Source organism: Euleptes europaea, chromosome 15 (assembly GCF_029931775.1).
Source record: "Euleptes europaea isolate rEulEur1 chromosome 15, rEulEur1.hap1, whole genome shotgun sequence".
In the NCBI taxonomy this organism is placed as follows: Eukaryota; Metazoa; Chordata; class Lepidosauria; order Squamata; family Sphaerodactylidae; genus Euleptes; species Euleptes europaea.
The window spans coordinates 31,956,748-31,972,380 of record NC_079326.1 but is presented as its reverse complement, the minus strand read 5'-3'; the positions used below and the strand labels follow the sequence as shown (position 1 = coordinate 31,972,380).

Below are 15,633 nucleotides of genomic sequence, written 5' to 3'. Positions count from 1 at the left end.
ATCCATCTGTATGTCCTCTGTGGAGACCATCTTGATGACTAGTAATCTTGATATTATCTACAGATAATTTTCTTTCCAGGCCTTTGTCGTCCAAAATTGTAATAGTTCTGGGATTCAAAACTGCATGTATCGGAGTAGGCTTCCTCCAACGAGGTCGTAGCTGCGACGGCCTATTTATCCGTTCCTGGATCAATAGTCCTGGATAAAGAGACGAAGCATCTGGAACAGAAGCATCATGAGCTAATGATAAGCGTAATTCTTGAATTAAAGCCAACTGTTCATCTCTAGATACCGGAGTATCGGTAGAGGTGAAAGGAGATAAGGGCGGAACACCATATAACAATTCATAAGGAGATTTCACACTTGATGAACTTGTATATGAATTCAAACCAAACATTACAATAGGAATCAACTTAGCCCATCGCTTTGGCCTACCAAGCAGGAGCTTTGTCAAGGCACGTTTCACCTCCGCATTTTTTCGCTCCACTTTCCCACTACTCTGGGGGTGATAAACGCTACTGTATTCCAAAGTAATGCCCAAAGCTATGGCCCAGCTCTTAAACTGGCCAGATATAAAAGCAGGACCCTGATCAGAGTGCAAAATCTTCGGAACTGATGTAGAAACGAAGGCAGTGAGAGCCTTGATTGTTGCTTCAACCGTTTGTGACCTGGTGGGATATAACCAAGTGAACCCAGTGCAACCATCAACCAATACTAAAATATTTATCATACCATCTGAAGGAGATAATGGTCCAATATAATCCATGAACACCTTCTCAAAGGGTGCGCTGGGACGTTGCTGCTTAATGAAAGGAACCTGAACAGTATTAGTGCAGTTCACAACTTGACATGCCATACATTGTCTTAAAACAGATACAACATCCTTTTTCATATTTGGCCACCAATATTTTTCCTTCAAACGTGTTAAGGTGGCATCTCTACCCCCATGAAGTCCCCCCATTCCAGCGTGTGCTGTTTGAACAAGTTTAGGACGGTTAACAAATGGAGGTAAGATATATTTACCACCAGATTTACATACAATTACATCACCTTGTTCATTCCTGATGTAAGTATATGCTTTTGGGTATCCAGGTGGATTAGGTCTGGATGCATCTAGACAGTGAATTAGATCTGAATCAGTTATTGCTTTGGTATGTATGGCAGTATGTATAGAATGGCTTGCTTGTTGAGCTAACTTGTCAGCTATCATGTTGCCCTGTGTATGTAGGGAGGATCCCAATGGTCTGTGCCCCGGCTCGTGTATCACTTGGATATCAGGGCGGTGTTTTGCAATGTATGCAATTGTTTTCCACTTACCTATATGGAGTAGTGGTTGTTTCTTATTGTTCATGAATCCGTTTGAGATCCATGTGTCCAGGTCCTCATTGAAACATCTGGCTAGGTAATTACTATCAGTGACAATGAGTATGGGACCCGTAACCTGTGTAGCCTCCTTGAAGGCAAATTCCATTGCGGAAATTTCAGCATATTGTGCAGAATGATCACCAAGTGAGTACTTCCATTGGCGGTCTATGACAAACTGTGAGTCCGAGTTAAAATGTCCTTGGACAATTCCGAAGCCGGCAGCATTCCGTTCCTTCTGTATAGGACTGTTAATGGCCGATCCATCCGTGTAAAAAACAGCTGTATATTCATTTAAATGAAGCCGTGGGAGAAAAGATGTAGTAGAATCTGCAGTTTCTACTTCTGGTAAATTATCAAGATATGGTAAGGTATCATCATAGTGAAACTCAAACCTTGTATCTTCAAAGTAGGATAGCCAAGTTAGCCATCTACCAGAAAGTGCTTTCCTTTCTGTTTGCGGCATCTTCTGTAGACGCTGTGGCGAACATAACGGTGAAAACACACGTATTTGTTGCCCTTGTGACAAGTCAAGTGCCTGTAATAAAGCTTTATGCATTGTAGTGAGAAGTTTCTCAATTGGAGTAAACTTTTTCTCTGTAGAAGAAAAAATCAAATTTCCATACATAATAGGTGTAGTAGAGGAAGCATTATGATATCTTATATATCCTGCTGTAGGAGAGGTAAAAAACTTCACATCCAAAGCTTTACTTGAATCTCTAGCCTCTAAATACTTAGAGTCATTTATGTTCCTGATTAAATCATTAAGAATAGCTTGATCATCTTGTGTCCAAGGAACTCTATATTTTTCTGATTTTGAAATCAGTCCATAGAGAGGTTTGATGCGTTCAGCAAAATCCGGAACAAAATTCCTTGCAAAATTTAACAAGCCTAAAATGCTTTGCAATTGCTTTAAAGTCTTTGGTGGTTGAAGAGATACAATTTTATCTTTAAACCTTTGAGTCAGGCCTCTGCCTGTGTTTGTCACTTCAAATCCTAAAAAAGTAACATCAGATTTGGCAATATCAGATTTCTTCAGAGAAATTACATACCCTCTAGCGAGTAGCTTTTGTATGATTTCCTCCAAGGCTTGTAGATGTTCCTCTTCAGTGGAATGAGAAAAATAAATATCATCAACATAAACAAAAACATTAAGAACTTCACGTAAAGTTTCAATGACATCCCCTGTAAATAAGGCAGGTGAGTTTAAAAATCCTTGTGGAAGGCGTGTAAAGGCATACTGTTTACCTTCCCAAGTAAAAGCTGTGATCCAATAACTTTCTGGGGAAATTGGACACGCCCAGAATCCATTGCTTAAGTCCAAAGTAGTCTTAAACTTCTTTCGAATTAAGTTGTGTAGCATTCCAGTTGAGTGGCAATTCTGTGCTGCAACTACAGGTGTAACTTTGTTTACTTCTCTGTAGTCAATGACCATTCGCCATCTTCCATCAGGTTTAGGCACTGGATAGATTGGTGAATTCATTGGACTGTTTCTTGGAATTAATACTCCTTGAGTTAATAAATCATTAATAACAACTTGAATGTCAGGTCTAGCATTATGATTAATATGATATTGTTTCTGAGCTTTAGGCATTTTTTTACCTGTAGCAATATGAAATTGTACATCTTTCACATGACCTGTTTGATTTTCCCATTTTTGAAAAACTTCACTATATTGATGAAAAAGATGTTTCAATTGTAAGCATCCTTTTTCAGACAATTGAGATTCTTGAATCAATCTTTCTTGATATTGTTCAATTGGTAACTTAATAGTCAATTTTATACTTGAATCCATTCTCCAAGGAACATCTTTAATGGAAACTATAGCTTGTATTCCATCATAAAAAATCACTTCAGTTTGTATATTTCTTCCATCTAAATTTAAAGACAAGAAATATAAATCATATTCCTTACCCCCATTAATGGTGGTTACCATGGTCACTGCCACTGGTATCTCTTCCTGTGTCATCCAGCTGATGGGCAGACATGTTATTGTTGCCTGCGTGTCTGGGACCACCCTCATGTGATGGTTGTTGTATTGGACGAGTATTTCCATGTTGTACTTGTTGAACTCTGCGCTCCTGTGGTGGCTGTGACTGCCTCACAGGAATCTGCCTCTCTTCAGCAGATTGAATAGATGGTTCCCCTCTTCTATAGGGATTTGGAGTTCCTTTCTCTGGATTTCCATACCAATCAGGTCGCTTAACATTATATCTCAGGCCATAGCCTCTTGGTGCTTCTTGACTATCTGGTAAGCTTCTCTCATTCCCATAATCAGCTTTCCAGTTTTTATTAGTCTGGGGTCTGGAAAAGGAAGATTGATTTTGTTTAACAAATTTCTGACCTGGTTGTTGTGGACCTTTTTCCTCTATAGCAGGTGTCCTCTGTTGGAAAATCCGGAACTGTTGTTTCAAATTATTTCCATTCCTTTTAGCTCCTCCTTTGATTGGAGTCTCTGGATGTCGAGCTGCTTCTCGATGCGCTGGTCGACCTGTAGAATCTAAACCCAGATTCTCATAGACAGTAGTTACTATCTGTGCAAACTGTAATCTTCTGACATTATCATTTGGAAGAATAGACAAAGCAGTTTGAATTGAAGCAAGTACAGCTAGTCCTGTACAACTTGGTTTCAGAATACCCCACACTAAAGTAAAGTCTTCTTTTAACATCATCCCTATATCAAAAGCAGTTATCAAACCTTCAGTTTTCACTAGGTCTGTTAATGTTCTGGAAAGTTCTACTACCGGAACTACTCCATGTGCTTTTTTATAGAGATGTCCGATGACCTGAGGCCAGGTTCCAGCCTCCTCTGTTCTCAAAGACAATGAAGGGTGATTAGCAATTAAAGCATTCACAACTCTTGCTCTTAATTCAGGAGTATTTATAGCCATTGTCCCATCTAGGGCTCTTGTCTTCTTTGAAAGCCATACTGCTACTTTCTTTATATCAGTGGGAGTGTCTCCAACTACTCCACGAAGCTGACTCACTGGTATGGTTACTATACCATGAAGTGCCATTGGTGCTTGTGCACCCAAGCCCAATACTCTTTGTTGAATGATTCTAGCAGTTACTCTGCTTAGAAATGTCAATTCAGCTCCTCTTTGAGCTATTGTTAATGCAGCTATTTCGTTTGCAGTAATGGGTAAAAATCCTGCTGCAAATGGATGTTCGGGTTGCCAGTCTGTATGGAAAGGCCCATGTCTAGCAGTGCCTCCCATAGCTATTGCATTTCCTTGACCCACTATGCCTTCAGCTTGAAAGTGACTAAGACTCAGAACTGCATCTTGTGGATCCATTGGACCTTGATTCAAAGTCAAAGTGGGATTTACTAAGGCAACTGGTGGATTTGCATTGTCTTGTAATGCTAATACTCCACGCATATAACGATCTCCCAGTCCCTGCGGACCACTTGTCATTCTAAAGACCAATTGTTGACCATGCACAAGCTGAACCCCTGCTTGATTAGCTAAATCATTTAGCAGAGCGATTTGTATTTGTTGAGCCATCCCAAGCAGTGCTTTGGGTACCTATAGGATTTATTTTGACCAAGGGTGTAATTTTTATGTAAAAAATGTGTAAAAGTGTGAAAGTGAAAGTAAAAGTGAAACCAGGAATCGTACCCACGTCTGGGCGTAACTCCTGGCTGGCTCGCCAACTGAAGCGGGTCGTGCTGTTCAAATGACAGGCTCTTAGAATGTTCCACTTACTGAGAAGTGAATGTATCTTATTCAGCCAATCACTGAGTAAGCAGGACTCAACAACTTTACTTACTTTTAAAAAGCAAGTCTTTTTATTGATATACTTCCAGTAAAATATGTGTAAATGCAGATTATCAAGTCTTTAACACTTCTATAAAAACTCTTGTAAAAATACAATGTATGCAGTTACAATGTATGCAGTAAAAGTAAGCAAGTCTTACATACTATTCAGTTACAAAATCCAACTTCTAAAATATAACAGTCAAATTATTCTGATTCAGTTCAAAGTATCTAATTCACAAAGTCTAGAGTAAAGTATTTAAACCATACATACCATTCAGCTTTTTCTGAGAGCCTTCTAAAAGGTTCTAAATCTCTGGGCTAACTGGAGCTGTATTTATACTGTTTCTAGACCCATTAAGAGTGAAGATTATTCCTTTCCCCTCAGGAACTTTTCTTCCTTAACCCTTGAAAGGATAATTTATTTCCCTTTCGTATCCAAAACCAGGAGCTTTAGTGGTTTCTTTTCCTGTCTTCTGATATCTTATTGCCCAAATATGGACATCCTTTCCTTTCAGTCCTCTGTGCCTAAAGTATAAATCCTTATTTCTGAGTTACATGATTAAGTTACATATTTAATTTCTATACCATCCTCTTCGTTAGGACTATACGCATTAAATGAAACTACTTAGAAACCTGTAGCACAACGTTTAACTATATAACTCATAAAACATAATTTTAGCTGACATTGTCACTTTACAAACTGTTTTGTTTACATAAGTTTAGCAGGTTTATATTCTGCCGCTTTCTCTGCTGCATTCTCTGCTGCAAGATTACAGTAGAGCAAGGAAGCATATTATCCTTATGTTGAGAGAATTATTTTTAAGCACACTTCCAATTATTAATGCACTCTTAGTAGATTAAGATTCTGACATCTGGCAGCTAAGGCTTTTACGCTGCCCCTTCAAGGGCAAGCCAGAGTAACTTTAGTAGTTAGCTTTGATTAGAGCTAACCTTGAACTAGCTTGTCAGCATGACACAGAGTTGCCTGTCAGCATGACACAGACTTTCATTATACATTACACAAACCTCTGTATGTGTATGTGTGTTTAAGTTTTATATGGAATTAATTCTGCACATGTTCACAAGATACCATGATCATGTCAGAGACTGCTACAGGGGAAAACACATCTGAGAATTGTTGAGGCAGGGAGTTGGGGATTGAATGGGTATTCTGAATAGTTCCCCCTTCCTGTGAATCTTTTCAGGGTCCCAATTTTTACAGGCATTAATCTGAAGCCTGTATGTAGATTGCTAAATGTGATGCTTTTGAAGATGATTTTTTTTGCTGCTTGTACATACTTTCAAACTGCAACCAGCATGTTCACCAGTGTTTGTACATGGAACAAAAAAAATGTACAATCTTCCCACACTATTCTCTATATCTTTGACAATTTCATACGAGTTTTTTCAGGGAAGTCCCTTTGGGTAAGAGTGTTGTAACATGTGAAGCAGTCATAGAATCATAGAGTTGGAAGGGACCACCAGGGCCATCAAGTCCAACTCCCTGCACAATGCAGGAAATTCACAACTAACTCCCCCCTCCACTCCCCTAGTGATCAGAAGATGGCCAAGATGCCCTCCCTCTCATCATCTGCCTAAGGTCACAGAATCAGCATTGCTGACAGATGGCCATCTAACCTCTTCTTAAAAACCTCCAGGGAAGGAGAACTTACTACCTCTCAAGGAAGCCTGTTCCACTGAGGAACCACTCTAACTGTTAGAAAATTCTTCCTAATGTCTAATTCCTAATTTCAACCCATTGGTTCTGGTCCGACCTTCTTGAGTAACAGAAAACAACTCGGCACCCTCCTCTATATGACAGCCCTTCACGTACTTGGAAATGGTTATCATATCCCCTCTCAGTCTTCTCCTCTTCAGGCTAAACATACCCAGCTCCTTCAACCTTTCCTCATAGGACTTGGTCTCCAGACCCCTCAAGCAAACAGTCCTAAGCAAACAGTTTATCTCTAGCTGAACATGGGCTATACATTTAAAAAGGAAATACAGAAAGGGGGGAGGTAGCTCTTTCTTCTCTTCTGAGGTTCTGCATTAAGTGTAAATCTCCCATATAACCAGAAATCCTGAATATAGGGTTTTTAAAAAATATATATGTATATATATTGTCTCCAATGCATGTAAATACACTGTTTTACCACATGACGTAATTTAAGAACTTATTTATCTGAAATAATTTCCTTGTCTTGTAGTACTGCCAAATATGCCGAAAAGGGGACAATGAAGAACTGCTGCTGCTTTGCGATGGGTGTGACAAAGGTTGTCATACCTACTGCCATAGACCCAAGATCAATACAATTCCAGATGGTGACTGGTTTTGTCCTGCTTGCATAGCAAAGGTAATACTAATTGAAATGTAAATCAAAATTGTTTTGCAGTTTGGCTGGAAAACACAGGCTCTCTACAAACACATGTTGCAATAAGAAAAAAAATAGATTTTAAAAATGTATAATTTGTCTCCTACACTTTCTTATCAACAATTAGCAGTGCTTCTAGAGTTGCCAACCTCCAGGTACTAGCTGGAGATCTCCTGCTATTACAACTGATCTCCAGCTGATAGAGATCAGTTCCCATGGAGAAAATACCCGCTTTGGCCATTGGACTCTATGGCATTGAAGTCCCTCTCCTCCCCAAACCCTGCCCTCCTCAGGCTCCACCCCAAAAACCTCCTGCTGGTGGCAAAGAGGGACCTGGCAACCCTAAGTGCTTCACAGTAAATTACATTTTAAAGCTTTGTCTATCTCTAGCAGTTATCCATTAATACAGCCTTGAACATAGGCTCCACCAAATGTACCGTATTTTTTGCTCCATAAGACGCACTTTTTTCCTCCTCAAAAGTGAGGGGAAATGTCGGTGCGTCTTATGGAGTGAATGTGCGTCTTATGGACCCTAGCCCAGTCCATAAGACGCACATTCTAGGTTGGAAGGAAGGCGGGCGGGGCACACAGAGCCAGCTGGGCGCGGCAGAACAACACGAGCCTGCGTTCCCCGCCCCGACGGCCAGCTGGGAGGCGGGGGGGCGCACAGAGCGGCTGGGCGCGCCAGAACGACGCGAGCCAGTGTTCCCCGCCCCGACGGCCAGCTGAGAGGCGGGGGGCGCACAGAGCGGCTGGGCGCGCCAGAACGACGCGAGCCAGCGTTCCCCGCCCCGACAGCCAGCTGGGGGGGCGTCTTATGGTCCGGTGCGTCTAATGGAGCGAAAAATACGGTATATGTTTATTAGATGCATACTTCAAGCATATTCAGGGTACACATGGAGGCCTGAAAGGGTGAAAAAAAAACCCAGGTCTTGTCTTGTTTACATAAGCATCCCTTTCTGGTTGCTTGGAGGTAAGGGGTCCTTAGCACAGTTGACAAGGTGTTGACAAGGTGAATGTAAGGTTAAGAAGCCTTTTTATATTGCTTTAGTGCAATTGTATTGAAAAGATGGGGGCACACTCTAAAAAAAGTTACCACTGAACAAAGTTCAGGTAAAAATAGTCAAGACACTGGTATGTAAATGGCAGAGATTTGGACTTCATGTAATCCCACAGCATGATGGATCTGTGCATTTCCCTTGCATAGCAAACTGCTTAGGGTCCCTTTGCAGGTTTTTGCACATGTAAAAAAAAAGTAAGGTGTGAATTAGTTCTAATTGCTAATAAAAATGTAGGAAACAAATTACGCATTAAAAGTAATTATTTTTCTACAATGGATACATGCGGCAGGTCAGTGTTTTTACGTTTATTATGATGGCACATTTGTCCAGAAGATAGGATGGCCCTGGCTCTGTATTGTTGTATATTGTGTGTGTGTGTGTGTGTTGCATTATGTCCGATGGGTAAGATTTAGAGAAACTTTGCCTTAAATCATGATATTTCTGACATACTTTTATATCCAATATATTGCCTGCTCATGTTAATATTCTTCCATTGCAACTCAGCAAAATGTTTACTTGAACTCCAAATGAATACATTTATTTTGTCATATAGAATCTCACTCCTACTTTCTCCAGACATTGTTTTGTAATCTGGGTCCACTGGTAGTTTTCTTCCTTTTCATCTCCATTCCATTTACAACTTCTCACAAGTCCGTATCAATGTCCCTTTAATTACTGCGCTCTTCAAATGTGGAACAAAGTAAAACTGTTAAACAGACTGTGTCCTAAAATGTCACACTTCCATTTGCTACACTGTGTTGTTTACAGCTCTTGTTTAAAGCTGACAGAACAGTGCTGAATCTCCCCAGCCATTACAGTGACTAATTTTTTAGCTTTTGAAGCCAAGCATAGTATGAGAAGACAGTAGATTAGTGTCGTCTACAGAACTCGAAGTCAAGTCAAGTCAAGTTTATTGTATCAGGCCGTAGGCCATTACAATCTGAAACAGTAGAGTAGCAGGTTAAAATAGGCAGAACTAGAATCTACAGAACTCTAAAGGGGCCTTGAAGTTGACTTGATTGTAAGAGGATGGATCCGTTTCTAAAAATCATTTCACTGACATACAGATATTATATCTGAAATCTCCATGTGATTTTGAGGCCAGAATACATGTGTCCTTCCCCCACCCCACCCCAATGCAAATGGAAAGTGCTTCTGTGCATGGATTTGGCAGAAAGAGTATTTCCTTCTGGCAGCCATCCTTTGTGACTTCAACAGGGCTTCTCAGGGATTCTGGGGAGAAGTGGGTGCCAGAGGGCTGTAAAGCTCCTATGCGCAAATTGGAGCACTAACCTGCAGAGTTTTAGATCCAGTCTGATTGTTTTCTAATGGATCCTAGTTAAGTAATTATCTCCCTTTCCAGGGACTTTCCGTATTCCTATGAAATGCAAGCTATGCAGAAAGCGTTTGCCTTTGCAGAGCTCCAGCCTAGCATCTTGTTCAAAGGGCCCTAAACCCGTGTTCCTGCTCCTTCTGCTCCTTAGCAAGCTGCGATGGCAAACAGCAGTTTAAAAGACACTGAACTGACGAGTGTTTCTCTGTGTGTGTTTATACCCTGAATCTCATTATGACTTGGCTCTGAGATTCTTCGGTTAAAAGTACCACTGGTGATTCCATATTAGAGAATATAGAACCATTTTGTCAATGGAGACGCAGCATCAGTTTGCCTCTTGCATTTGTGCCACATTTATTGGGTTTTTTTCTTTCTGCTGCAGGCAAGTGGTCAAACTTTAAAAGCTAAAAAAAATCCAATCAAAGGGAAGAAGAGTAATGACCATAAGAAAAGCAAGAAATTGCCCTTAATGGTAGAGATGGAGGAAGAGAACTGTGCAACTACAAGCAACTCAATAAAAAGAGGGAAGACAGACCCCAAAAAGAGAAAAATTGATGAAACTGTTTCTGTTAGCCCATCAAAGCAGGACAGTGTTTCCCCTGTGAAGAAAGCTAAACGCGACGAATCCAAGGACATGGCTTTATGCAGGTACTGCCCATCTGAATTTTGAAATCTCAGTGAGCCTCAAACTATACAGAACTGGTAGTCCCATGAGAGCCAGTGTGGTGTAGTGGTTAAGAGCAACGGACTCTAATCTGGAGAACCAGATTGGTTTCCCCATTCCTCCACATGAAGCCTGCTGGATGACTTTGGGCTAATCACAGTTCTTGCAGAACTCTCTCAGCCCTACCTACCTCACGAGGTGCCTGTTGTGTGTGTGTGGGGGGAATAAATACATACATATAAGTAATTATAGGCTGCTCCCCCACAAGGACATGAAAATGCACCCCTGCAATGGCAACAGCAGAATGCAGCAACAGAACAGGTGGGAACGGTATCCACAGACTGGTTCCTGTGCTACTGGCAACTGTTGCCATCTCCAAACCTGTTCTGGCTCCATCACACTTGTACATAAGTGCAGGTGCAACGGGTGCTTGCGCTAGAACTCCCCATGATTCAGAAATCCCCCTTTTTCTTTATTCTACCAAGCTGCAATGCACTGCAATCAGTGCGCCCTAGCAGGGTAAAAGAAAAAAAAAGCCCTTTGAAATGGTTGGGCGGGGGAATGGTGCCCCCAACTGTTTTGAAACCAAGTCTTAGCTCTGCCCTCATAGTAGTGTTGGAGGGAATGTCCACATAAACACACACACACCCCTGCAGACATTCTGCAGCAATGGTTCCCAAACTTTTCAGGCTACACCCCCTTGGTTCCACAAACTCAACCTCAGTGCCCCCTACCTCAGTGCCCCCAACACAGTTGAAGGCGCCCACCCCTAGTGCCCCCTACTGCCCCCTTGCCTTAGTGCCCCCCTAGGTAATCCCCCCCCAGGGGGTGGTACTACCCACTTTGGGAACCACTGCTCTACAGATTTCCCCTTTAACCCGGGAGGAAGCAGGAGGTTTTTTTCTCTTTATTAAAAGAGGAAATCCTCAGGAATGTCATAAGTCATGCTCACAATGAGCACAGCTTCATGTGGATGTTCCCCTTTAATCTGGTAGCTTCCTGCTATTCGTGCAGGGGGACCCTCTTGTGTAGAATCAGCCGTAGCTAGATGATGCTGTGTAAAGGCCAAAATGGCACAGAAATTAAAGTAATTTTTTTTTCTTTTCTTTTTAGCATAATCCTTTCTGAATTGGAAACTCATGAGGATGCATGGCCTTTCCTACTTCCTGTAAACTTGAAACTTGTTCCTGGTTATAGGAAAGTTATTAAAAAACCAATGGATTTTTCCACCATTCGAGAGAAACTAAGTAATGGACAGTAAGTAAATATTTACCTAAACCACATTAAGAAAAATTAAAATTAAAAAGATTAAATCAGCTTTTCTTTAAAAAGTTATGCCTACTGATTGCTGAATTTACGTTGAGCCATGGTGGAGAAGTACTCAATGTACCGCTTTAAATGAATCCTATTATTGTTTCATCTATGGAAAGAGTTTTAGATCCCCCCTTTTTATTCTGTATCCCCCCAAATGGCATCTTCCTTGTTCTTTCAGGTACCCTAACTTTGAAGCCTTTGCTGTAGATGTCAGGCTTGTGTTCGACAACTGTGAAACATTTAATGAAGACGATTCTGACATTGGCCAAGCTGGCCACAATATGAGGAAACATTTTGAAAAAAAATGGACAGAGATTTTCAAAGTGAGCTGAAGTGATCACTGTCCAACATATTTTCTTTCTTCTTCTTTTTTTTTAAAATGAGGACGAATGAGACCAGCAATGTGAACTGTATTTCCATTAAAGTACAAGGCACATGCATAACTAATGACTGTTTTATTTACTCCTTTGAAGTATCACAGAGCAGTGGTACTAATTCTTACGGCTTCACTCCTATGGCAACCATGGTTCTTGGTTTGTGTGTTTTATCAAACTATTTTAGGTAGAACAGGGAAGTACACCCAAAGAATTTAAAAGTAAGGGGTGTTATAGTGCAATAGCAATTTAAAATATATCAAAACGCACTGAATATTCAACCACCAGAGCTCTACTTGGGGAAGAAGATTCTCTTTTCCCTTTCAATAAATATCTATTTTTCATTTTTTTTTACTTTGTAGTTTATTTTTTAGTAAATGTATTTAATTTTATGAATTATTTATGATTAAATAGCATCCAGACTCTTCGTTTTCTGTGAAAAGGAAGAATTAAGGGGGGAAATTGCTTTAAATCTTGAAAATACAACAAGGAATGTTTTAAAATATAAAACAAAGCCAAGTAAAACTGTTTACACTGATGTGCTGTAATAAGCACGAAAAATTAAACTTTACTGTAGAGTTACAAGTACATTTATATATATGTTGCTGCATCACTTGTGTAGTTAAATTGTATTTCAAGACAGTGAAGAAAAAAAATGAGACATATGTATATACTGTTCATTATTGTTTATATTAAGTCTTGTTTTAAATATGTATGATGTGTACATATTGTTTGCAGACATTATTGTTTATGCCTTAGAAGGATTGTAGCATTTTATTTTAGTTTTAAGGTAATTATAGCTATATGGCTTGTACAGTAACTATCCTCTACCAACACTGTGGAGTCTCCTTAATCTTTGTAGTGCCTGCCTTTAAAACAGGGTGTAGGGGATATTAGTTTTCCATTTTTCTATTTTGTTATATGATTTCAAGCCACCAGGGCCTCAAAATTTAAGCATAATCATTTGTATCCATGTGGAATAAAAATTGTGACAATTTCCTACGCACACAGTATTTTTTCATAAAAAAACAACATTTCCCTCCATTTGCCTTGCCACAGAAATAACAAAAAAGACATTTGTAACCACTGTGTTTTATCTACTGTGTGTTGTGGTGGCCTGTTGGAGGCAGATAGATCAGATTTTTTTTTGTACCTATGTAAGAGTACTTGAAGTTTCATTTAAAACAAAAACGTTGTGGAAAAGGTAGCATTCTTTTTTTTTAGGAGTGTTATTTTTCACTAGTATGTGTGGCACGGATACAATAAAAGACTGTTTTGCAAACCAGTTTTTTTCCTCCGTTATTTTAATTCCCTACATGCCCTGTAAGAGAACTCTGCACCTCACAGTTTTTTTTTAACTGTACATGAAAAAAAAAACTTTTATAAGAGATGGAAGGGAAAGGATCTGGAAAACGCTGTAATCAAAGACACAAGATAGCTTTTGGGCTCAAGACTACAACCATTGTGGGACCAATGGGTGTATTGCTACACTTACAGCACTGACTTAGAGGACAGTATTCTACTGTGCCATTTACAGGAGTAGTTCTCCAATCCTCTCAATTTCTGTGATTCATTCGGATTCCAGGAGGGATCTGTCACAGGGCTGTGGGTCTCTTGTGGAAGAATAACTGTGCAGGCTTTGGGGGCTAGAGTGAGGAGAGACAAGGAATTTGCTTCTCAGACAACAGTAGAAGGCAATTACATCGCCTTGTCCCTCCTTGATCCAGCCTGCCAACGTTCTTTTGTGTGGAACCTGTGAAGTCAGGAGTGATCTTTCCAGGAGCCAGAGGGAACTTCATTGATGGAGGGGAACTGAGAAACCTTCTGCGCACAGACGATATGATATTTTCCAGAATTTAAAAACACACTCAAATAGCCCAGGCTTATTAATTTATAACAAGACAGCTTTCATTTCGGTTAGAATGTGAACATTTCTGGTGGCACCAATACCCCTAACCAGCAAGAATGCTAGAAATGCTGCTCATTTTTCCACCCAGCCAAGGTTTCCCTGCTCACTGTAGATTTTTCATAATCAGTCATATGATTCTTAAGTGATCCTGAAAATAAAAGCTCTCCTTAAGCTACTATGGCAGTGGACATGGCCGGGTGTCAAATGGAGCAAGAGGTGACCTGTGGAAGTTCATATTTATGGAAGGTGTTCAGGAATTTTACAACAGGAACTTAACAATAATGGCTTTTCCCACTTATGCTAACAACTCATGGATTGCAATCCCAAATACATTTCCCTGGGAACAAGCACCATTGAATAACATGGGACTTACTTCTAAGTAGACCTGAATAGATTGCTACCTTAAACACCTAAATGAAGAACACTGAGGCACTTAGCCTCAGTGAAAAGGTTTTACAAATTCCTGTTGAGTATGGAAGAATCAGGGATTTTTCATTCATTTATCTGACGTACCAACTGGAAATATGGCAATTCCAAATGTTGAAGAAGGCTCATTAAAGCCCTATTTGGGGTGTTAATCCTATAATTTCAGTTATATTATACCAAAATATATTAATGCCTATCTGAAAGGCCAACAGTAAAAATGGCAAATGGAAGCGTTATGCTATTCAGGGCTGTCCAGCGGATGACCAAATGCCAAGGCAGAACAAAGTGTGTGCGTGCGTGTGTGCATATGTGTGTGTAAAGTGCCATCAAGTTGCAGCCGACTTATGGTGACCCCTTATGGGGCTTTCATGGCAAGAGACTAACAGAGGTGGTTTGCCAGTGCCTTCCTCTTCATAGCAGCCCTGGTATTCCTTGGTGGTCTCTCATCCAAATACTGACCAGGGCTGACCCTGCTTAGCTTCTGAGATCTGACGAGATCAGGCTAGCTACTAGAAAAACCAGAATCGTGTGAAAACAACTGGAAGCTACATTCCGAGATCTGATGAGATCGGGCTATATACCATCCTGCCTTCTCTCCCGCAGAACAATGTAGCTTCATATTATTGGGCTTTGATTGCAAAAGCCACCTTCGCATATCTAAATATGTTCTCCATTATGTATCCAGTCCCTGGCTTCCTCTGCAGTTCTTAAGCTTCCTTAATGGCCACTAACCTTGTACAACCGTGTTGCAGTAGGGTGGTATAATGGCCAGGATACTGAACAAAAGAGCCAAACAAAGGTATCTGTGTGGACTCACATGGGAACTACGTGTGTGCAGGCCAGTTGCGGAGAATTTTCTTGTTGGAAAGCTTCTAGAAGGGATGCTCCCCCTCCTCCTGCCCATGCGCCACCATGGCCAATGGCTCTTCCTGCCAAAACAGCCACATGACATGGGGCGGGGGAGCGGCCATCCCTGTAACTTGCTCAACAAGTGGTTAAAATTGAAGGTTAAAAAGGTCAGTTTTACATGCCTTTCAATGGTGGACAGTGCAAGACA

General features: G+C 40.6%; 1 protein-coding gene across 9 annotated transcripts in view; it reads left to right on the top strand.

The window, feature by feature from the left end:
- Nucleotides 1-13,523, top strand: part of BAZ2B (bromodomain adjacent to zinc finger domain 2B) — a 179,218-nt gene extending 165,695 nt beyond the window's left edge. For all 9 annotated transcript variants that reach the window (XM_056861597.1, XM_056861594.1, XM_056861596.1 and 6 more), the window contains 4 exons: nucleotides 7,331-7,477; nucleotides 10,272-10,537; nucleotides 11,667-11,810; nucleotides 12,046-13,523. In XM_056861597.1, coding sequence (XP_056717575.1) covers nucleotides 7,331-7,477; nucleotides 10,272-10,537; nucleotides 11,667-11,810; nucleotides 12,046-12,199 — 711 coding nt within the window. In that variant the 3' untranslated portion in view covers nucleotides 12,200-13,523. The remainder of the gene's footprint in view (nucleotides 1-7,330; nucleotides 7,478-10,271; nucleotides 10,538-11,666; nucleotides 11,811-12,045) is intronic.
- The last annotated feature ends 2,110 nt before the right edge of the window (nucleotides 13,524-15,633 follow it).